This window comes from Strix aluco, chromosome 11, assembly GCF_031877795.1.
Source record: "Strix aluco isolate bStrAlu1 chromosome 11, bStrAlu1.hap1, whole genome shotgun sequence".
Classification (NCBI taxonomy): domain Eukaryota; kingdom Metazoa; phylum Chordata; class Aves; order Strigiformes; family Strigidae; genus Strix; species Strix aluco.
This window is the reverse complement of record NC_133941.1, coordinates 9,635,976-9,661,165: the sequence shown is the minus strand read 5'-3', so window position 1 is coordinate 9,661,165 and position 25,190 is coordinate 9,635,976. Positions and strand designations below refer to the sequence as shown.

Below are 25,190 nucleotides of genomic sequence, written 5' to 3'. Positions count from 1 at the left end.
GCGTGTAACCACCCCCCCGCACCACCTCCACACCTCCCAGGCAGAGATGAAGCAGTGCTGTACAGAGTACTATTGTTTGACAGGCAGCCTTACCTCCTCTCATGAATACCAATAGGAGTTTTATTCCTGACTTCAAAGAGTGTGACCGAGCCCAACATACCACACGGCTCAGCAAGTTGAGCAAGCGAGAAAACAATTTCATCACCAGGCATACAACAAGTTTGGCTTCTGTCACACAGAGATGTCGCAGCACAACCAAGGACAGCGTAGCAGTGACCATACAAGAGTGTCAAAACAACAAAATTAAATACAAGAAGAGGGAAGGGAAATGATGCTAAATGACCAAATCCTCTAAGAAGCAGATTTCCAAGAAATAATAAAAAGGTAAAACTTCATTTTCCTTTGAGACCAGGTTCTGATCTATGGTGTCTGTAACACAACTGGAGTTGCAGCATGACCCATTAGCACTTTGAGGAAAGTCAAATGTATGTATTTGTCTCCTTCAGTAACATATCCAATATAACAATTATCTCACTACGATAAAACTGCAAGAGTAACATTTTTCTCTGCTCAATGCAGACAAACCCCTATAGGTACACTATACCATCACTAATACTAAACTCCTTCCCAACCAGACCCAGTACACACACACACACACGTTATATTTAAATGAAAACTATCAAAATACAGAGCTTGCTTAAAACTTCATTTATTTGTACTGTAAGCCAAAGGATCTTGATCAACACAGAAATGCACTGCTAGGCCTCCTTGGGAGCTATAAACAATTGGTGCACTTGTCAAATAAAAATACACAAGCAATTAAATGATAAAGAAAAGGTACAGAATTCTTTACACATCTGCTCTCGTGTACACACACAGAGAGCAGTTTCCAGTTTCCACCTGTAAGCGAAATGACAGCGGAGCTATCTGAGCCCACTTTGTAACATGCAGGCAAATAGCCTAGAAAAACTCACATTATCTCAACGATGCAGCCCAACGCGTCCCACTCTGGCAGTTCTTTGTTGTACAATGTGCACTGGTAGCCTGACACTTTCTTAAATGGCTTTGGGCTAAAAGGAGGTGCTCAGCAGCTCTTAATAAAAAGCCCCTATTTATCTATCTTCGGCAAGTTCAAGTATAATATAGCAAATTTAAAACCTGAATATTTGACGCTGATACAGCAAAGACTTGGTTACACGCTTAACTTTATGCATTGCATATAAGCCTACCGACTACACGGGCAAAATTCAGAGTGTCAAACATCTGCTGGCTTAGGGCTTATGTTCAAATAACCCGGGCACAGTGCTCTGGGCTGTACCCTGCCGTTTCTTTCTCAGTGTGAAAGGTGATTCTTCTCCTTTGTTATCAATACATTCCATGTGCTGGAGCTTCCATTCATTTAAGGAAAACTATTTTTGTTTCCCCTGTATGTTATGATGACACTGCACAAGGTCTTACATTAGCAAAGGTGTTTTGGTTACATTATACCATTGGAAATAACTAAAATACTCGACAGGAAGGGGAAGTGATGATATAAAGTCTATATAAGTATTTACACATCCCATTATTAAAATAAATGAAGGCTAATTAACAAGGAATTAGCCACAAGAATGAAATACGAAATGAATTAAAACTGGTTTCTAAATAAGATTAAAATTAGAATGAACTACTGTTAAAACCAAAATATAACATGGTTTTAGAAGGTGTAATAAAATATAAATTAATAATTCTAACAACAACAACAACAACATCAAAGTTACATAATTGTTTTAAAACACTTTGGAGAGCTCAAATTGTAGCTTTTTTCTCAGAAAAAGCCCAGCAGGGGGGGAACCTCCCCCATTCTCCCTGCAAGTTGGTATTACATTAACAAAGTCTTCATGTTAAAGCATGTACTTCATATATTTTAATAGCTGTTGAGAACATAGCACAGTTCTTTCTAAGCATAATGTAGCACCTCCTGTAAACATAAAAAGCACTGCTGTAATCTCTAATCATTTTATATGCAATAATGCCTTTATTTTGTAATGAATTCCATTCCTTCATTTTAATGTGCCCATAGTTGCAAGGTTCTGCTGAATCATAGCTTACACGATCACAGCCTCCTCAACTTCAGAGGCTTAGCACCGGAGTTGCAACTGTCCAGACAAGACTTTTGCTCTGCAACTTTCTGTGGCTTGTAGATACCATAGAAATGAGGAATTTGGAGTGCCCAGCATGCGTCTCGTCTAGCCTTGTTTGGCCTACAGTCGGCTTTACCCCAATACTTGAAAATAAAGATCAAAAAGCAAGCTAATACTTTTTACAAGTTCTCTGCACTGCTAGTCTAAAATGTTTACCTGTCGTACGTTAGGCTTACAATATCTCAAACTTTTTTTAAAACAGCGTGTTGAATTCTCCTTTCATTGCCTTCTGGCTCTGAAGTCTTCAAGGTTCATTTGGGTTATGTTTTCAAACTTTTCTCTGTACCTAGAAATAGACTGTTCTTTTTAAGTGGCAACCAAAACTTCAGGTAAAAATAGAAAATACTAAGGCAAGTTGCAAGAGACAGGAATGTCTACGCTTAAGTTTAAATGCTTTTCTGGGGCCCCGGCTTTCAATCAAAATAGATGCAGAGCTGCCTCTGTCCTTTGCACGTCGATTTACACTTCTGTGGCAAAGGCTGCAAGATAATGGATCTGAGTCAGAAACACGCAGAGATTGTTGATGAGAATTTGCAGCACACAGAGGCTCAAACAACAGACATTTCCGTTTGTCATGCTTGCCAGCGCAGAGCAGCAGTGAAACTGCTAGGACCAAGACCATATGCCCCTTACCCCATCTTAACACCTCCTTTACTCAGCTGACTCGTTGTGTCATTCACCCAGCACGCTTATGGATGCGTCATGGACATTTTCACATCCTAGTGTTTGGAAAGAGTTCGTAGGCACTCCATCCTGTGTACAGGCTGTTTATCTGGCAGCCTGAGACGCCAGCAAGGCCTGCATCTTCCCTCCTCTCATGAGCTGCCACACGAGGAGGAGCGTGCAAACTCAAAGGACTTTCTCTTGGAGTCTGTTTTCTTATGAAACTGTGCATCAGTCCTCACTGGATAGGGCAGAAACCCCCAAAACTGCAATTCTTCAGAAATCCTACTTTTTAACTTACAAAACATATCATTTCCCTCATCTACACGCACCAAATATTTCTAATATGTTACGTGTACAGGATACACAATCTGTATCAGTTTTCCTTTCATTAGAGAAAAGCTTCATTTTTCTTGCCCTCCTCACCCCTCTCCTACTTTGCCTATTAAAGTGAGTAGTTCCAAGTAATGGCTATTTTTTTTGCTGAATGGACTTGAAAAGTAAGATCATTTTCTCTGCTGTTTTCTTGGACTTGAAAAGTAAGATCATTTTCTCTGCTGTTTTCTTCAAGCCCTCCCCTACACACACCCCTCAGGGCTTACACTTAGAAAATGCCCTCGGGGAGTCTGCTCTTGTATCACTGCTCTTTAAGTGTCCTCACTTTCAGTTCCCCAGTGATTTGCCCCAAGCACCTTTCAGCTACTTCAAGTTTTAATAAGCTCTTGTCTGTGCATATTCCATCATACTTTCAAAATCTAAGCTAAATTAAGTATTTTAAATAGACATCAAAACCTCCTTGTATCCTCTTCACTTTGATGCTATTCATTATGATCCTGGCATAAAACCGTGGACTTCCAGGAACGGAAGTGCCAGGCAGAAAGTAATTTCTGTGCCCAGGTTTCTGGCAAAACAGAAGAGGGGAGTCAGAGACAGCATCCACAGTCTCTCAATGTAGGGATGGAAGAACGGTTGTCGGTGGCATACCACTGTTACTGTGCAGTAAACAGCAATTAAAGACGATTAATTAAAGAGAAAAACAGATGAATAGTATCTGGTTTTGTACACTCACAACATTCTTGGACTGTGCCTAATGTAATTAGTATTACCAAGTTAGGAAATACATTCTCAAAACTGTAAGTGACTGGAGGGGAAGACCACGGCTGTACTCCACGTGAGGAAGGATTCTCTTGCTGTTGTCTATTAGTTGTGCAGGTGCCACAGCTTCCACGGCACCCCTCTCCCATTTCTTGTCCATGGTTTTCCTATTTATGCTGTAATTATTTTCCTTCTAATTCCTTCACGTGAAGCCCTTACAAAACTACTGAAGAGCAGAAGGGGAAAATCACAATCACTAGACAAAAAGTGCTGTAAAATATAAAGTAAATAGGCACTTCTATTCCCCTAATCTTTTTAAGTAAGAGAAATCTTAGGTCCTACATGTGAAGAATAGCAGGTAATATACCTTCAGACAGAAGTGCAATTTTAAACAAATACTCTCCCTTTACTACAGTAAATTTTAACTCATCCTTACACAAGAGTGATCTTTTCTGTAATTCAGCATTCTCATGACAGTCAAGAATATTTGCCCTATCATTTCAAGTTACATTCCCTACGTTATTTAGCTCAAACTGTAACTTCTTTATCAAGCCTAAAATCAGGACAAGCTTTTGCACAACTTCAAAAAAGTTACAGTGAATACAACTGTACTTAAACAAATAACCAAACTAAACTCGTCAAATAAAAGTGAGAATCATCACCTCCCCCTGTTGCAACCAAGAATAAATGCAGGAAGAGAACAAAAGGCCTAGGAAAGGACAGTTTAGGTAGACTTCCAGGATTTCCTCTGGTTTTGTAACTTCAGGGGTTATTAGGAAATTGCATAAGGAAAATATTTTAATTCAGAGTTTCAGTAAAAGAGTTCATACTCTTCATTTACACATTTCATGAGATGGGGTGCAAGAATTAAAAACTTTGCGTAAAAATGCAGCTACATTTAGTATCTGTGGTTGGCCCCCAAGTAGACAATGACACGGTTTTCATACACCTTCTTCATAGTTTTCTCAATTTGCTTCAAAAATACTTGTGGAATTCTCCCACATAAAGTGTGCACTGTATCCAGAAACTTAGACTGCAGTGGGTAGTACAAAGACTGGAAGAGATTGTCTTCAAATGGAAACTAAAGAAAAGAAAAAGAATTATTAGTTTTCACTAGTTACAAAATGGCATTTTAGAAGTTTCGGCAAGATAAAACCTTATATAGGTAAGTGATGATTTGTCCCTCACCTTCCAGAGTGTCATCAAAACCTGTCAACTTCAAACACTCAAGCCTGACAGTGCTTGCTTTCAGAAAAGTTTGCCTGGGAGTATTACCTGAAATAGCCAACTTCCCAGAAACTGTACTTGTAGAGTCTGCATTTAAAGGAGGTTTACTAACAAAGGGATACTGTAATGAAACCTGTATTTGAGAGAGTGGAGTTGTACACACTCAACATCCAAAGTGGGAATACAGATCTGTGTCTGTATGCAAGCTTCTGCCCTCCATGTGCCCAGAGGCTCTAGGTGCTCACTCAGGGAGGACAAGCTTTTGCCGGGTATTTAGGGGCCAGAGCTGCAGTACCAGCAGGGAGAATTCCATTCAAACACTTCTTTTCTACCTCCAGTATTACAGAAAAGCAATTTTTCAGCCTTTTTATTAGAAGTTTATTATAATATGAAGGGGGATCATTTAAACCACCCCAAATACACACGTGCAGTGAGACAGGAAAGACCAAAGCACCCTTATTATTTGGTATCTGATGGGTATACGCAAAGCACAGCTGTGCTCAGCCTGACCTGCTGGAACAAAACAACCTGAGTGACCTGGTTAAAGCTGTCATCTTCATGGAAATAAAACAACTGTCTCTATTGGGACAAAAGACTTACATCACGTATCACTTCATAGAGGGCCTTGAATGTAGGCTGTTTGTCATCATGGTAGACACCTCTATTTCCATGCAGAATAGACACACCTTCCTCTTCTGCACCTTTACAGTTGCTTCCATACATACAGTGATCAGGCCGGTAGTTCCACTGACACGGGAATACATAGAGACACTCTGCCAATGTCGGTCCGGGGAGATGGGAGGGGAAGAAAGAAAAGACACGTCAAACAAGAGTTACAACAAATTAAACCAGGTTTCTGTGGAAAACCTGGGACTGATGATCAGAAAAATTTCAGTTGCTTTTTTCACAGACATCCCAAGGAGCAGCTAGACACAGCAGCTTCCTTTCCTCAGGGGATGGCTATACAAATCTCAGCACTATTAGACCTGAACTAACAGAAAGAGAGGACAACACAAAGACTGGGTGCAAACATAAGCCAAGCAAGCATTTTACAAAGCTAAAAGTGACAGAATCAAAGCCAGAGAGTAAGCACCAGGTGGCACTATCCAGGGTCCTTTGCCCTTGTAAGAAGTTTCTGGAGTTACAGAAATGATTAGGGAAGCACACAGAGCAGCGAGTATTATGCAAAATCCTGGATCCTTCTGGAGACAGCACGGGAAAGCTTGCAAAGGATATCCAACATTTGCTGCTGAAGCTTTCACTGAGGCTATGACCACTTGTTATACTGAGATACAGCAGAGCATGAGAGGTAGTGTATTTTATCCCCAGTCCTCCTGAGCTGCCATCCATTAATTTCACAAGTCTAGGTTATTTAAAGATAAGCCTAATTTCTCAAAAGGGCTTATAACCTCCTTTCTCCTACTGATTTTTTTTAAACTTTCTCCACGCATCCACAGTATTAGCAATATGCTTATAATCACAGAATCACAGATTCATTCAGGTTGGAAAAGACCCTTGGGATCATTGAGTCCAACCATCAGCCCTACTCTACAAAGTTCTCCCCTAAAATAATAAATTGCACCAGTCCCTGTGACCATTTTGCTTCAGAAATGGAGTACAACGAAACATTGCATGATGCCAGCAGGTCACGTTAGAAGCACTGAAGACAGAATTCTCCACTTGGCCTTTCCTACTTTCCCAGGAAGTCTGCAGCTGGTCCTGTGTGGTTCTTGAAGTAGGAAACAAAGTTTCTGAAACATTTTTTCCCTTGAGGCCTCTCTAGCAGGAGACTTCTCCAGAAAGGGTACACTGCAAGTGGTTTCCACTCAGTCTGACCTATCACACACTCAGAATTGCTCCCCAGCGCTGCTGAAAGGGCAGGAAGAGCAGTAACACCTGATCCAAACCCTGTTACACTTAACGGGGATCCTTTTGGTAACCCTGAACAGACGTTTAGAAGTACAGCCCATCAGCAGGTCACTGTGGGGAGAGGATGTCATCAGGTGCTTATTAGCTTTTGTACATGTCACTTAAGTATTCCTGATCTTCTCCTCACCGTGACACCTTTGTGCATTTTTTTCTGTCACAGCTGGGCTCAAGCTCTAGCTGCCCTGTGAGCCTTCAGATCCATTCATCCTCAGAACAGCCCTTAGAGCTGGGAAAAAAGGGGCATCCCTTCAGGCCCCAGGTAACACAGTTCTGGGTATTTTTAAGCCAACACACTGCATCTAAAAAAAGCCACCTGCAACAGCCCTGACTGATTCCTTCCCAGGCCAGTCTCAAAAATCCAGCAGTTTAATACCTCAGGAAAATCTAGTTTTCTGTTTTAATTATATCCAGTTCTTTGTTTTCTTTTCCTGTGCAGCCTAATGTTACATAAATCGCAAAAAATTATTTACCAGTTACAAGGAAAAGGCAGACTATGGTGCAGAAAAAGAGTTTCAACATGTGGATTTGATAGAGAATACTCTCATCACAAAATTAAAGTATTTTTGCAATCTTTGGTTTTTTCCTTCACACTTAAGTTAGCAGCTTGAGTTTGACTTCACAACTAATCTGGCTTCATCTTTTTCTTCCTCCTGTAGACCCCATTCCCACAACACTCATTTCTTTTTGGGAATTAATTTATGATTTCATAATGAAGCTTTCTTCCACTTGATTTTTCCCTAGGATCGAGGGTAATACACGGCGTACCAGGGACACTGATGTTTGACATCTGTCTGCAGTAAACAGATGTCAGCTTATTGCTTTGCTTTTGCTCTCTCCTTGTATTTGCCTGGATTTACGTATATCCAATTACCTACCCTATGACTCCTTAGAGAAAAAGAAAAGGGAATGGAATAAATAAAGATAAATCCAAACTTACTCTGTTCTTAAAATCACTTGAGGGAATACAAGGTCACATAGGAAACAAAGAAAAGCAAGTAAGAATGGATATTCAGCATCCTTTCAGAGGCATGAATCAAGGTTCTCAGCTTCTCTGGGAAGCACGTACTACGCTACAATTTTGAAATCCTTGCATTTCTCAGATGTTACTGGTTTTGGAAGTGCCTGAAGTCATTTCTGTGTGATCAGTGCAAAATACTTACAAGGGGCTGAATTTCCAGAAACTGTCTCAGCACTTGTGGAGAAAGTCACACCCTTTTAAAATAAAGATGCCTAGACTTGCCAGTTCCTTGGAAATACACACTCATGAGAACACAACTCCAATTCAAGAAGAAACAAAGGACAAACCAAAAATGTTACAAGCTGCTCATGGAGGCACTGTGCAAGAGTGACAGCCAGGAACCAAATATGACATTTCACTGGGCTGACAAGTACACCCATACTGGCCACGCTAGCCCAGACTGGGACAGGTGGGTTATGCCAGCTGTTCTCCCAGAACAAGGTTTTGAGAGACATGAAGTGCTCCGTAGCTCCTCATAGTCCCAGAGCAAGCTAGAAGAGTAGAAAACACACAAGTGTAAGCAGCAGAATACAGATGACACCATCCTGGTGCCTGCTGAGGCTGGATCACTCAGCTGAGATGCTGGAAGCATGTGTCTCAACAAGTAACTTTTAGCAAAGGAGCAAAAATACGGAGGGCAACAGTTTTAGACAAGATATGGCTGTGTCCAGTTCCTGTTTATATTAGCTTTGTTACTCATCTGCATAAATATCAGAATTCAGCTGAATTTCAGAAAAATAGAGCATGGCTTTGGACAAAGCCTGGCAATTTCACATTCAGATAAACATCTGAAACAAAAACATTTTTTCAGCTAGGCCCTGGTCCAGTGACACTCTTAAGCACACATACAACTCGAAATTCATTCCTGCATTTGGTCATTAATGTTATACTTCCTTATTTTCTCAGAATCTCCAGAAGACAGATTTGCATATTCAATGGACCCAAGTCTGAGCCCCACTACCCACACCACTTTCAGAAGTATTTTCATAGGTTGTAAATCCTGAGTGCACTTACACATTAACTTCATGTCAGAGTTCACTGCATATTATAAATAACAAATAATAAAAATTGCACTTCTAAAAAAATTTTTCAAGTTCCAGAAATTTTCTTAACACAGATAATCATGACTCCAAGAATCATTACTTACCTGGGTTAAAGTAAAAAATTATATTTAGTAAATCCTGGTCTCCCCATGTAATGTAGTTTTTGTACTTTTGGTATAACGGATATAACATTTCCTCCCAAGTCAAACCACTCGGTATCATGCTGTTCTGTAGGGCAGAAAACCAGAAGCAATGGGTTAATACCGTGACCAGTGATGTGATATATGACTCAGACATATATCTGTAAGTCTGCTAAGCCATGTCAGATACCTAGGTGAAGAATGAAGAACTGCCAGGAGATGTTAGACCTGGATAGGGCTGGAACAGCAGAGCTGACTGTGCTCCTGTTTATCTAAACAGGAAAGCAAGGTCTCCGGGCCTAGCTCTGATGTCAGCTCCTGCTATTCACAGTCTTCCTCTTCTGAGCAACAGGAGGGGGAAAAAGTGGAAAAGTGGAAAAATGCAGGGATAAGGTGAAAACTGAGGTATAAAAGTCAGGAAAAATGCAGACTAAGAATTATCTTCCCTGGGAATTATATTAAGAGCAAGGGCTTTTTTTATTCAAGCTGTTACTGTAACAGTGTAAGAAACCCCGGCCTTGACTGAGGAACAAGCCCACTTGGGGTAAATAAAGTTTTTAAAGAGATTAGAGAATGCGTGCTCAAGGAAATAAATAGAGATTTCACAACTCAGGCCTTTCACAAAAGGGGAGATGTCAGAAGTCAGTGAAAATGTTCCCTTCTCATTTATATCAGTTCATGGAGTCACTTGATCTGCAGCAGGACACAAAATTCTATTTACAGCAGATGCAAAAAATTACCAATTTCTCTGGCTATTTACATCAAGCTTTCCAATTTTAAAAGCAATACACTGACTGCACTGAAGATCCTTGAGTTTATTCTCTCATGCATCTTTCAAGGGAAAATGAAACGTTGAAGAAGCCATTTTTACTACTGCTAACAGACTGCCACATCTGCAAGTTCTCAGTACTCCAGCCTCTTCACTTGTTTTAGTAAGCATTTTCACTATCATTGCTTTTAGTATCCAATTATATATACTCTATATTTTTCAGATTCTTTGTATTACAAACTTTATATAATTTTATACTAAGTTTTAAAAGATGTGAAAAATACATACATCATTAGTTTGGGCAACAGCTGTATTTCTTCTCACCTTGAACTGAGTGTTGCGTATCCGTGTTAAATTCATTAGCATCACTCCAGAATTGACTCCAGTTGTCCCATAATAAGGGTGACGTGCAAATCGACTGTACCAGCCAATCTTTGGTATTTCATGTTCCGGGGCCATAGCCGCTAGCTGTGTTGAGTTGAACTCTTTCAGGATGTGCCAGATGTCATCGATGGGCCTCAGGAAGAGGACATCAGTGTCCACATAAAGGAGAGAATCCACATCCTTTAAAATGACCTTTTAGGTTTGCATAGCGAGATGAAAAAGAAACCAAACAGACAACAAAAAGGAAAATTACTGGAAAAACGTACTTTTATTTTAAACTGATAATTTGAAAGAGGTTATTGATTTATCAGCTAAAAGTAATTACACATAGGAAAAACAGTTATAGTGTTATTGGCTGCTTGTTTGTTTTGTTGTTTAAACTGCTCAGCAAAACAGCTACCAGATCACTGAAGTTGGATTTCACCCTTCATATGAACCACTAATCCACTGAGCTCTTAAAAATACCTGCAAGAACTATTTAGTATCAGTTCAGAAATAAAATGCAAAGAATTTACATAGCTTTGTTAGTTCTTTTCAAGATCTCTAAGTGATGAAACGTACCACTCCCTCCACTGACTGAAAGGGTAAGCTAGTACAACAGAGCACTTTTCATCTCCATTTGGTATCATGTTTCCCTTTGCCTTTCTAATGACTGTTTTTCCTATTACAACCTTGTGCTCCTAGGAGACTTACATTCAGTATTAATATATACAAATGTTTCACATTAATTAAGAAAACCCCATCAATCACAAAAATGGATATGCATCCTCCTGAAGAACAAAATTTGCTTGGTAAATAGAAATGTCATATTAAAGCTTATCAGGTCAGATTCTCATCTCTGTTATCGGACTCTCCATCAGGAATAACGACTGTAAAGTTAGTCAAGTCAGAGGGGTGTAAACTGTAAATTAGATCCAGGATACCTAATCTATTCTTGTCGACCATGTTCCCCCTTGTGGCTATCCCAATCCTTACAGGCTCATTCATTAATTTTAGTAGGGCAAATTATATTGTGCTTCAACAGTCCAAGAAAACTCTCTTAATATTTGCACCAGCTATTTGTAAGGTGGTTTGTTAAGTAATAAATATCATTAGCTAATGTTGACCATCAGTTCCAACTGCATTTTTGTGGCTCTTCTTTATTATTTGCTAAAACTGTCCAAAAATTCCTTAAGGACTGATTTTTTCTTGGTTTGGTCTCAGCCAGAAGCCTTATTTCTCTCTCTTTCTTTCTTTGAAAAGCAAATCCAAAAGACTATTGATTTTCACCATGTTGTGGAACAGAACAATCACTCTCTCATCCAACTGCAATGATACTAATGACAAACTCTCTTATTTATGCAGGTAACAATAAATTCTACTAAAGAAATTGAATTCTACATAAATTGAAATGTTTTGTGACTGAAGATTACCTGTGAAATAGAGTGAACAACATTAAGATTTTGAACAAGCCGGGGGGGGGGAAACCACTATTAGGCATGCTCAACAGGCATCCCTTAAGATGCCAAATCCGTGAGTACGGACCTAAATGAGATTTTTCACCTGACTGAACACTTCAGGATTCAGACTGATACTTAACCAAGTTTAACAAATCCCTGACCTGTATTTCTGATGTGATAACTACATGTTCTTCCTAGACAGCAGGACAAGCAGGAGAAGGCAAATGTCTCTATATTTTAAACAAAAGTTATGCTTACAAGAAACTCCATGTCCAACACAATCCAGATCACTCTGCTGGATGGAAGGTTATAGCAATACACCATTTTACCACAAAAAAGACAAACCAGCATGTGAAGGTATCAATAAATGAGTGACACAAATAGTTCAATAACACAGTAATATCTGCAAACGTTAAGTATCCTGGAGTCCAATACTATAAAAAAAAAACAACCCACGAGTAAAAAAAAAAGACAGCTAGTCAAGTAAGTCACCAGAAGACAGACTCAACAGTTGAAAAGAAGAAAGGGTTTTTCAGCTTAAGGATATCCTGGATATTGTGTAGCACCTAGAAGCCCTAATTCATAGGGACCTACTATATGAAGTCATATATAATAAAAATATATTAAAAAAAAATTTAAAATCACCCCCAAATTTAGTCTGAGGCAGGAGATAACACATGAATACAAGGAGAGCAGAAGCTATCAGATTTTGCCTGCGGGAGCCACAGCACACTGTGTACCACGTAAAATATTTTTGAAGGGCACCCTGGTAGAGGCAAGTTGAGGCATTTTCCAGCAGAGGGTTAAGAGGGAAGTTTAACAGGTGCATACAGACACTCCTCCCGAGCATAAGTGACAGCCTGGCCACTGCTTCTTCCAGCAGGAAACTGTTCTTTCAGTAACCTTAAATATAAATATAGATTTAAGTCTGTGGAAGTCAATGGACTGTAATAATTCTCCTTTATATAAATGGATTCAAGCAGTTCTTTGTGAAGTGGGTGCCTACCAGCATCTGACCCCACACTTTCCACCTTGTATTCCTCCACTCAGAATTCACCTGCTCTGCTTCCTGGTTTATCAAAAGATTCTTCTCTCTCCTGTGTCTGAGGTGTTGCCCTGCAGTGACACCCAACAGGCTAAAGGAAAAGCTGTGCTACTTCCTTTAAGCCCTTCACACTTTCCTCTTTCACATGTGAAGTCTTAAGACTTACTTAAAACCTACAGAGGTCAGTTTGAATTGATCACATCCCCTTCTGGCTGTGCATTTAATTTCGCCTTGGGCAGGGGAATTTAATTTCAGCAGTTGTGGCTGTAAGAGTTCCTTGCATAGCTCCCGGGATTTCAGTGGACTTACACTGGGGATAAACGTCATTTAAATAACTGGCATTCCCTATGTCCCATAGCTTTTAGGTAGCTCTGCTCCCAAACTAAATAGAGTTTTAAAAAAAAAAAAAAAAAAAAAAGTATTTTACGCTTTACACAGCTCTGAAGACAATAGTTGGCTTTTACTTACTCAAAGCATACAAGAGGAGATGGTGTATTTTTGACTCTGCTGATTTTCAACACCAAAAGCAGCTGAGCACCACAAGACAAGCCTGGGGTACAAGAGACCCCGCTCCAGCTCGCTCTGCCCGAAGCAGGCACTGGGCAGGCACACTGGCGGCACGCTGAGCCTGCCGGGAGGGCTAACTGACAGGCCGGGGCTGTAGGTTAGAGATGACAGGCCTCCGACCTGCAGCATAAGCAACGCGAGACTGCAGCTGGTAGTCTGAGCTCACTCTCACTAGCATAAACCATGTAGACATACCTGACAGACTGTCATTTTTGAAACGAACTGTCAGGAATATGGCTTGACTGTGCTTGTCTTCCTCCTCGCTCTACAGGCGCTCACAGCTTAAAAGAAGTGTGATTTTTTTTGCAGCTATATAGAGGATTCTTAGTAAATCTGTCAAAAAGTTCTGCACAGAACTGGCTATATTTAGCCTGACACTTCACTTAAATACTCAATTATCTGTAATTTGATTTCACAACTTCAGTCTCCATAGATTCTCCCTGTGTTATCGAGGTTGGCAAGTAATAACACACTGCTGCGTACACACGTATTGGCATATTGTGAAGCTGTGCTACCTAATGGTTTGCAACAGCTAGCATGGCAGCTTATCAGAGCTTTATCCAAAATTAGGGACAAATCACAAATCTTGATGCTAATGTAGCAGTATCACAAAGTTGAGTTACTAAACTTAATTGCAGTAAGCAATTAACTCAAGTTACAACAGAGTCTAATAAGGCCCTGGCATCTATTCCCAGTGCTGCCACTGATCCACTGGGCTGGATACTTCAGCACACTCAAGGGGACAGCTATAATGCAGGGATATTATTAATCTACCTTAAAAGCTCTTAAATAGATTAAGTGTTTTGAGAAGGGTTCTAAATGTTAGTTACTATTAGAACTAAAATAATCCAAAAATCCCTTAAGCATTTCACGATACTTTAGCTGATTGTTTTGGTAGTCTCAAAACAGCCACAGAGACAGCTGCAAGCCAGCCCTGGGGTATGCAACACTCGCGAGAGCAGAAGAGAGATTTTTCACCTGGTGTATTAACATCCATGTTAGTATTACAAAACAGTCTCAAGTGATTGCCGAGAGCATTACCCTCCTAGTTTATTTTTAAAGTTTCATTTTGCACTCCTGTTCAGATCCAAAACTTCCTTATTCTGCCTTTGCAAATCCCATTGACGGTTTTATTGGAGTAGACTGCAGCAAGAGATTTAGACTTGTGAGATTACATGGAGGCTCAAGCTACTTTCCCTGCATGTAAGTGGCAAACGTGATCAGATGTCACAGAATGCCCCTACAAAACGAAGGATGCTCTACGATCTTCCTTAACATTTTAGCAACCCTAGAGACAACAAGTTGGGAATGTGTACCTCAACCTGTCACCCAGGACAGAACAGTTCATTACTACAAGCTGCAGGATCACATCCCAGAGCTCTGATTTCATCAGTGAGTAAAAACCACTGAACGATTCTTAGAGAGTTTTCCCTTAACACATTTCTCATACCCTCCTGTCCACTTTCACACGCCTGCTGGTGCTGCAGGAGATATTTCCTTGGCAGGAGAGGCACTTGTGAATCAAAGACTCACATTCCACTCGGGTTTAGCATTGTCAGGAGCAAGACAATCCACACAACTGAGAGCTAAACAGCTGATAAACTCCACTACTGCTCTCCTGGGGTCCTCCCTAAATCCAGTCACATTTTATGCCCCTGCAGGGGAAAAAGCTTAGTACAGGGAAGGATCAGATACTGACATCCTGCTGGTATTTGTTTAAAATAAAAGTCAAAATAGTTCTCTAAACAAAAACACTAGAAACCCTCTGCTCCTGCTGTGTGCGGACTGGATTTCTATAGCATTGTCTGGTTCAAATAGGATATCAGAACCTAGTTATCAAACACTGAAAAAAGTAACAGTGGCTGAAATTACCCAGAAACAGCCCAAGGTTCCGTCAGCCTGCAAACTTGAGTACCAGAAGTCCAACCGGACACTTGCCACCTCAGCTATTACTACAACTTTTTTTTTGTTATATCCACATCAACTTGGTGTCAGCTGCAATACTCTCGGACAACCCCTCCTATTCAAAGCCATAAACCTCAGCCTGACCACACACAACATTTTGCAACTGCCCCAAGAGAAACAAACATTTACAGTTCAGGCTGCCTCCCAGTTTTGCTAAGACCACATGCAACAGTCTATATATTCCTTACAAGAAGTTACTGGAGAACTTCAGCAACATGCAAGTGAAAAAAGGAACCAAAAAAGCACTGCCCAGCCTAAAGGAGTCAGCGTGAATACATAACCCTTTTCTGTCATCAGAAGGGTGATGACAAATAAAAGTGAAACTATTTCTGTGCTGAGAGTCTACCAAAATGACAAAAAAATACCACAGAAATAAGAAGAACAGAGAATTGTGTTTACCCAGTGAAAATAACCCCATTTGAGTACATCCTTACAAACAATCAGTATTGAACAAGCTAACGCTTAGGGATTGTTTTCCTGGTGATACAAACATTTACTCAGGGAAGAGAGGATCCCTGCTGAAGTTGGAGTTAACTTTCAGCCCATCTGGGCTTTGTGCATTTGATAGTCTACCCCTAAATGGCAGATAAGCAGAACTGCTGACAGCACATATTTTCTCACATATGTATTCATAGTCTACGTATCTGGATGTGCAGCTGTCTCCTGATTGTTTCCATCTGAGAAAGTAAAGATTTCTTTGTCCGTCAACCCCATTTCTCACAAGACAGCAATGAAGAAATCTGGATCATGTGAATAGCATGTCACTTTATTGGAGTCACCCCAATCAACAGCAATGCACAAGATATTTTTGATATAAGTTCTCAATTCCACAGAAATTGCTTTATGCAAAAGTTCTTTCAATTTCTGATATTTCTGCATATGCAAAATTGTTATCAACACCTTCCTTCTCTCCAGCAACCTTAAATATTTTCCAGGTTTATGACACTAAGTATTATACAGTAAAGAATACATGTTTTCAGTGAATCTGGAGATCCCTGGATACACTGGGCTCTTGCATGAAATCTGACTGTGAGCACACTGGAATTATTACCTTAAGGGCAAATCTGACAGTCCTGGAAAAAGAAATAAAACTCAAGGAAAAGGGATTGCTGAAAGCATCAGTCTAAGGGCTAACATATGGAAAGGGAGATAGTGGGTAAAGAGGATATGATGACTGCATGCTGAAAAGAATGTTATTTATGGAAGGCATGCAGCATCTACACTGAAAGCATCTGCCCTGAAAGAGCTCTCGCACTGAGTCTTAAGAGCCTGAGAGGCTAATGGAACTAGAGACAAATAAGAAACACATATCCTTTGTTAGCAGGAGAAAAAGCGAGGCTGAATTTCGGGTTTGTTTTTTTAAGTGGCTAAAGCACAGACTAAAATATCTGTAAGCAGATGTTTCAGCCTGAAAATGGTTTTAATACTACACCAGCAAAGCTTCCTTTTGGTGGAATTAACCTTTTCCTAAAGCAACCTACTCAGAAATCCAGGTGCCTTACCGGAAGAAAAAGGCGCTGGGCAGCACATGGTTTGAATAACTTTTTCCATTCCTGAGCATTTCCTACGGAGAAGGTTATTGGGTAAATGTTGTATTCAAACTTCTTTGTATACGAAGAAGGCCATTCCCTTAACTGAAAGACATGGGGGGAGGATTAAACACTACATGTTATGCAGCTTTTCTGGAAAAAAAGCATACATGCATAAGGAATTTATCAACAGTGTAGAGTAAAAAAATGCTTTAGTTGCTACTTGTTGATTTCCACGTAATTTTGTTCAGAGATTTGCAACTTATAACTCATTTATCAAATGACAAAGAAACTCACCTTCTTCTCGAATTCAGGCTTAAGGGAATCTTCAGCAAAAATGTGAAAACAGAGCCTCCTGTTGCTAAAGAGAACTGCTGATTTCAGCATGATTAGTGTCTCTTCCAGCCGGTCCCCACATGCCACAACTGCCAGATGCATGCATTGCAAAGATGAAGGCTCTTTTGAATGTTTCTGTTCTCCAGGCTTCCTGAAAAATCATAAATAGGCATATAAAAGATACTGAGGTAAACATGAAGAGAATTCCGTGTTTATCAGGGTTTTTCTCTGTAGGGGATGTAGGCGATCAGGAGGGTTTTTTCTGATCAGCTATCTACAGAAGATGCGAGTGGCACGCCAATTTTGTCAACAGTACAAATCAAGACTGTTAAAAATACAACACAAAGAAATACGCTATTTTCAGAATTTTCTGGTTATCCCTACATTTCTGGATTTGCATAAATCACTGCACTACACATACAGTAACTAATTCAACAGCACCTCAAAACAGACAACTTGCTCTGTGTAAATGATAGCTTTTTTTCCCAATTTAGATGTTATGAAGTCAGAATGGGCTTATTAACTACCTCGCCAACTTTCTAACACAATGCAGATTACAGAACCACATTCAGTAATTTCATTACCAGGCCCATAACTTTTGGCTAGACTGGAAGAAGACATCCATACTTTAAAAAAATCCACTCCATCCATATGTAAATTATTCTAACAGTTAATTAATTTTGCTGTTAAAAATGCATGCCTTAATCCTGGCCTGAAGGTACTGGCATTGTTTCAAAGGACTGCTCTCCATTTCACCCCATGGAATCCCTGAAATTTTGCTAAAACAAAGATTTTAAAAAACAAACATATTCACATGTCCCAGATGAATCAGACTATATTCCACAAGCAGTCAAGGGCCAAACTATGGATTTTCCACTTAGCACCCATCTGTGTGGGCTTTAAATAAATTTCAGCTAGACTACAGGGGAATCTGCATGTAAAAGGCACACTGAAGCTACTGGCTAGCCAGAAAACTCAGGGTTCTTTGCGGGACTTGAATAAGTTTTGAAAATATGACCTTTTGGTTTTGTGTGTGTCCTCCCCATCAGTATGGAGGTAAAATCCCATCCTCCAGGAATGCTTCTATCATATCGTATTCACATTCCAGCACGGATCGCATTTATACTCCATTACACGGGTGTGTGCTGACAAAGCAACTAAATCACAAACATTGTAATCATTACAGGAGCTAAAAGGCTAATCACAGATCACTACCAGTTCTCAACATATCGCTGAAGAGAGGACAGCAATCCCTGCCTCTTCTCAGCACACACAATTACATACATACAATTAAATCAGTAAACCTAATGCTAGAAACAAAAGTTCTAAATAAAGAGAAAAATGACAGTTAATAAAGCTGTCATTATCTTTTCCCAGACATTGAAATGCTGCTCTGTATAACAGCAGTGTTCTAGAGAGTAATCCACTTCTGTGTTAAGGAATACCAGCCAATGGTACTTTACTGAGTATACAAAGCAACATGTTTCATTAAGGGTTTAAAGTCTTAGGCTTTAGTCTTAATTAAACCCCAATTTCATCAGTGCATAAATAATGGAATACATCTATGTGAAGTGGTATTTACTTTCCAACCTATTAGTGTAAAAACCACTGAATTATTGAAGTGAATAATTAGCTGCTCACACAGATCCCCTTTTCCCCCTTCTCCCTATCTCTTTAATGTTTCCTCTTAATTGAGTCTCTAAATCAAGCCATATGCAGGATGAGAGCTGCTTTGATATAGCTTGTGGCAATGGAATTTACTGGGAGAGGGACTAAACTCTAAGCTTTTATTGCAGCATTTCAAAACCTGACACCAAAGCACTAAGCTTTTCTTTGCAAATTTTAGCCAGAGTGAACTCTCCATTATGCAGCTATTTTGTAGCGAAAAATCCAGGATATGTAGACAAGCACTTCTAACGTACAGACTCAGCAGAAGCAACCCTCAATGAAAGCACAATGCCCCGTAAGCCCATGGGAGCTACGGATGAACAAGAGACATCCCGCCGACCAACACAACCAGCCTCCCAGCCCCAGAGAACACAGGAGAAAGCTGAGCCTTGGAGACAAGGAATTAGGAGTTGCAAAGGCCTGGGCTGAAGGAGTTCAGGAGCCTGCAATGGCAATAAAAATCCCCAGGAAAAGGAGCATGAGGTAGTATTTCAGCTACCTCAGTGATAGTCTGGGACACTGAGGGCAACAGTCAGTGAGGAAAGTAGCAAGGAGATACGTTGGGACACAACATTTTGCATCTTTTTTGTAAGTACGTAAGGAAACCAAGAGGACTGTGAAAACAAAAGTGAGATGGAAAGAGAGATAAGAGTGCCGTAGCAGGATGCATTTAACAGCAATTTCAGCTTAGCCTTTACAAAATTACTGTTATTATCCAGAAGTCTGAAAAGAAGCAGGTGTAAAGGCAAAGTCAAACTGCCAGAAGGCAAACCAGATTACAGCAAAGAACATCACAACTCCCCTTCCCTCCTCTGGTTTATACAGTGCAGGGAGGAAGAGAAGGGGAGAAGTAACACCTGGATGAAAAGATATTCCTTAAAGATCTGCAGGACATGGCCAATGTCTTCAAGTCACAACAGTTCCAGTTTGACCAACAGCATCTAGAATGCTTCTGCTTTACACAGAATGCTGTCTTATCTGGATCCCCTCTTGAAGATAAGAGGGCTCCAGCACGTGCTGTCAAGAGAGAAACTGCAGGTTGGAACTCAGCTCATACCAGTGGAGCAGCTACTTCTTTTCTAGCAGGGTAGGTCAGGCTGGGCACCAGGAGTCTTCTCGTTCAGACTTGCAGCTTAATGAAAGCCCTTCTTTAAGCTGAGGTTTCACAGAAGGTACAGACCGAATCCTGTTTATCATATAGTTTACCAGTGGTTGATGCAAACATACGGGGAAGCTAAGAGTTTTCTGAAATACTACCTGCTCAGGTGTTCATAGACAATACAACAAAGGGAATAGATGAAAGGTGCACACTTTGTTTTGAAGGATGGAGTATGTTAATACTGTGGTAAATTGTATAAAGGATAAAATTTGGTACCTAGAATAAAAAACAGCTGGCAAGCAAGAAAGAATATATTGCTAGGTTATCAACCTAAGCCATTAATACACTTTTGACTCAGAGAAGTACTCAGGCAGTGGTTGAAGGGTAAGCGAGCTCCGTTTTTGGCTCTATTTCAGTAAGTCAGCCCCTGCAAAGCTTTGGGCAAGTCATTAATTCTTTATGCTTTAGTTGTCCTATCTGTAAAATGGGAACAGCTGTTACAGTAGTAATAGTTACCTATCTCAAGAGACTTCCAAGCACATTAAAAAGCACACAGATCCACAGAGAACTACAATTATTATTATTAGCCAATTCTTCGTAACATTTATACGTGCATTCATTCATTTATAGTCCAACTTATTGGTTATGGATAGTCTATAATTGGATTTTATGACCTAAATTAAATGTTTAAATGCATCTAAAAACCCAGTGACCTGGGCCTTAAAGTTTAATGTATTTGACAAGAACAAAGAAAGAAACTATATACACAAGGACTTTGTTGCCTTGATATCCTTCTTCTAAATTAAGTACATAAATGTAGCTTGTCAATATATTATAAATCTAACTTTTACAACATGTCAGACTCTTTGTTCTGTTCCCCGTTTTACCAATCTGTTCAGAGAAAATTGCTTCCTGCTCTCCCTTATCTGCTGTTCTCCTATGATATTATTATATGGCTATAAAATAAAGCATCCTTGCCTAAGATTAAGCACTGCAGAACGCATCACCAAATACTTGCAGAATACATCCCATGAAACAGCTGAAGACACACTTGATAAGATGTAGCACGATAAAATGTTTATAGCAAAGGCCTTCCAACAATACAGAACAACTCCCACCCAGTTGCCCAATGGTATTTTATTTACCGCATATATTTTTTTCTGACAGGCATAGGTATTGACAGCAGAAGCAGCCTGAGTGCTCAAGCACAACAGCGTACATTTCTAGGTCTTAAACTTTAGATTACATATAATTTTCTTATTAGTCACAGCCAAAGTGACTCAAACATAATTAACCCAAAACCTGTCTAAATCAATCTAGATTCATTCAAAATAATGCATTCCCATCTCATTACAGAGCCTGCTAATCTATTCAAGCCTTCAAATTCATTCCTGAGAGAAAGATAATGCATGCAGATTCTTACAAAATGCAATATAGTTGTTAAGTTTTTGAAACCTTCTTCATATTATGATCTCATTTACTCTTGCAGCATAAACAAGGTTAGAGTTAGGCATTGTATCAAAACTGGTGATTCACTAAATAGGCTGTTTTCCTGACAGTCAGCACTGAGTCGATGTCCCAACAGTGGCTCCGTTATATGAAACGCATTCTCTCCCACCCTTTAAAATATAAATTAGAAAGGTTCGAAATGTTTTTAAATAAATGTTTTCTCACTTTAATGCAGTTGCACAAAACTGACTGGAGCTGCTGACAATCAAAAAAAATGTTGAAGTTCCAACCTCCTTCCACCACTCAGAGAAAGGGCAGAAAACCACACAAAACCAGAATGGATGCTTCTCTCTTATCAAGTGGGTGCCTTATTAGACAAGTATGAGGTATTTGGGCCTTCAGCATGTTATTATAGGCTACCAAACTCAAGTCAAACTTGCATGTGTGTGCACAAAGGCTACAAAGAAAGTAAAGTATCTTGACAGGTTGCCATCTAAGAGACATTTTGCTTTGGAAAAGTCACTTCCAGAGAACTGGCCAAAGTTCACTTCCCAAGCCTTGCCACGCTGGTTTAATAGAAAGTGTGGTCACATCTGCCCTTTAAATGAAAAAATAATCCTTTTGCTTTTTGATACTTTCCACACATTGGTTTGGCACATACTTAGAATTCTTCATATGAAAAAAATCTTACTGAAGGCATAGGAGTTGCTACTTCCAAGAGGAAGGACCAGTAAAATCACCATCAAAAGTCAGTTTTCAAAGCTAACCAGAAACTTAAACGCAAAGCTTATCTAGAGTTGCAAAAATTATCTAATGACCCAAGCAGGACACATGAACTAGTTCCTAACATTTGCTAGGTACCAGACAGCTAACGATATGTGACTAAATTAAGCCTTGCTCAGGTATTAGAACTACTTACATTAGAAGAAACCCGCACTTCTTAAACCTTAAAAACTTATGTCTTCTATTATTATCATGTGACTACAGAAAGTGGTATTACAACATCCTAGTTAAACTACAATTCACCTTGCCTGCAACATGACTGATTCTTATAAAACAAATGCATATCCTAGATAATGCCTTTGATTATTCCTGAGTTCAGACCAAAACCTGCATCCTTCTAACGGGACTACAAATCACCTTGGCAAAACTAATTAAAACAACTTTTTACAGTCACATAGACAAAACTTTGCTAAGATTATCTAATCAATCATACAGCCTAGATATAAAGACATGATCAGATTGCAAGATCTTACACAATCATAATCCGATTTTTTTATTATTCTGAAGGAATCACTTAGATCATACAGGATCTCTCACATCAAATTAAAAAAAAATAAATCTTCCTTTGCTCCTAAGGAGTAATAAAATAATAATTATTTATATTCTAGGAATGAATAGGCAGTAACAATCCCAGTTCAGCATGTTACATTGGATGTGCTTTACTGTAATCACACGCATAAGCAAAGCCTATTAAATCAGTGTGAACACTCACTCCTGAAGTTAATAACTAGTTAAATCATTGGCTTTTTCTTCCACTCCAAATTCAAGCCTCCTGGAAACAGCCTCACACTGCTTTCAGTGGATCTCGGATCAGGCTTAAGCCAAGCAGATCCCACCACCAGATGCCTTCAGCATGCGAGCATGGATGTGATTCATCCCAGAACAGCACTCATTGGCAGGCCCAAAAGCAGGCATCTCCTCGACTTGGACCACGTTACAGCACCCACTCCCACCCCAGAAAAATATTTTCTATGGATATCCTGATTTAAATAAATTTTATTTTAGTAGTAACTAACACAATACAGAATCTTTCAGCAAGGGGCAGAACCGGACCCACAGAATTGTGCTTCCCAGTTATACAAACTCCTGCTGGTGCCAGAAGTGCTGGATCACGCCCTGCCAGCAGATGTGAAGGGAAAAAAACCCAACAACCAAACCTCACAAAAAAACAACAACAAAAAAATTTGAAGAAAAGGAATGGTTTAAATACAGCATTCCTCTCTTTTTTTTTTTTTTGTTGCAGACCTTGTAAAAAGTACTTTCAAAGTCAATAAATAATAGAAAAGTTAGATAATGTCAGATTTTGGAACATGAAGATGCTCACTAAAAAGCTCATTGAAATGGAACAGTTGTTTACACTCTCTAGCAGTTCCATACTTTCTGGGCTCCTTCCTTCAGTGTTCTTGATTTCCACGATAATCGCAGAGATATGCCTTAAAGAAAAATGACTTCAGGAGGTACAGTTGCTAGTGGAAATAATCCTGCTTTAATACATGCATTTGAATTCTGTCCATGATCCATTCTCAGCCACAGTAAACATGTCTCACATTCAGTAGGGTAACAATGAAGAATAAGAAACCAACTGCTTTAATAAGTTAAGGAATAAGAGCTCAAAAAAACAGGAGTAGTCTTTCATTCAGAACATCTCTGTGAAATCATGAATCAAAGACACAAAGACATACCAAGTTAATTAGATATATGAGGTCACACTGACCATAATATAGTTGGAATGCAAAGGGGAAAACAGTCCTCCACCCAGCAAAAGCACGCTGCGCCTATCTTTTTCTGAAGTAATTAGTTTTTTAAAAAATACTCTGCCTGTAAGGTGCTCAAAGATGAAACATAACGCGTCACAATTTCAAACTCTTTTTTAAAGTTCTGCTAAATTAATTTACATATAAAAAACATTCAAAACAAAAAGCTCAAGAGCTTAAAATCCACCAGTACCTCGCAGTTTGGAACCCAGCGGTACCACGGAGAAATAGCCAGCCACCTTCCCTCTTCCCTGTGGCATTAATAAAAATTGGCAGAAGTGTCCCGAGACTGACAGCAGCTCCTCACAGACTCCAGCCAGCGAGTGCCACATTCCCCACGTCAGCCTTCAAAACAAGGCCAAAACTAATGGAAAAGCAGCTATTTCAGAGGCCGCCCTCGCACAGGCACGCAGATGAGGTATCGCCCCGCTCAGACGCGGGGCTCATAGGAGGAGGCAAGACCCCTCCACGCACTTCCTTACCTCCACGCACTTTCGTGGCATCTCTGGCAACCACGATCCAAACGAAAACACGCAGGAAAAAGTTTACGCGTCTAAAGCCAGAGCGGTCTGCACAAGGCTTTCTAATCACCGATTACTCGCAGAAGCGAGGGGAAAAGGATCTGGGAAGGGTCCGGGCGGCAAAGAGACACCAGTGAGCGGCCACAGCAGAGTGGACCCACGGGTCACGCGTGGGGCTGGGCGCGCCTGACAGCGGCCGGGCCGGAGGGGCCTGGCGGGCTCCCCGCCAAGGGCTGGCAACGGGGGGCGGCCGCGCGTGGGGCGCCGTCCGGTCACGCGTGGGCCGGGCGAGCTCCCGCGTCCCGGCAGAGCCGACACCGTTACCTGGCGCTGGCGAGTCTGCCGCCGGCTGGGCTCCTCCGCGGCGGGCTCCGGCTGAGCCGCGGCTGCCGGCGGGCGAGCGGCACGGCGGCGGAGGGGGGGGGCGCGGGCGGCGGGCGGGGGGGCGCGGCGGCGCTGCCCACCAGCAGATAGAGCAGCAGCAGGCTGCCGAGGCACAGCAGCACCGCCGCCACCTTGCAGGAGAGCCGCATGGCGCGGGGAGGGGGGTCAGGCCGCGGGGCACCCGCCCCTCAGCCCGCCCG

At 40.6% G+C, this 25,190-nt stretch overlaps 1 protein-coding gene across 2 annotated transcripts; it reads right to left on the bottom strand.

Annotated features, from left to right (window-relative positions):
• Positions 1 to 693: 693 nt before the first annotated feature.
• On the bottom strand, positions 694 to 25,190 carry GXYLT2 (glucoside xylosyltransferase 2). 2 transcript variants are annotated; one of them, XM_074836037.1, is made up of 7 exons: positions 24,931 to 25,190; positions 17,294 to 17,483; positions 16,970 to 17,101; positions 10,392 to 10,643; positions 9,263 to 9,386; positions 5,769 to 5,941; positions 694 to 5,022 (listed from the first exon to the last, which is right to left on the bottom strand). In XM_074836037.1, the coding sequence occupies exons 1-7, from the start codon at positions 25,137 to 25,139 to the stop codon at positions 4,840 to 4,842; spliced, it is 1,263 nt and encodes a 420-aa protein (XP_074692138.1). In that variant the 5' UTR covers positions 25,140 to 25,190; the 3' UTR covers positions 694 to 4,839. The 2 variants fall into 2 exon arrangements, with proteins under 2 accessions (XP_074692138.1, XP_074692139.1); XM_074836038.1 differs by lacking the exon at positions 16,970 to 17,101.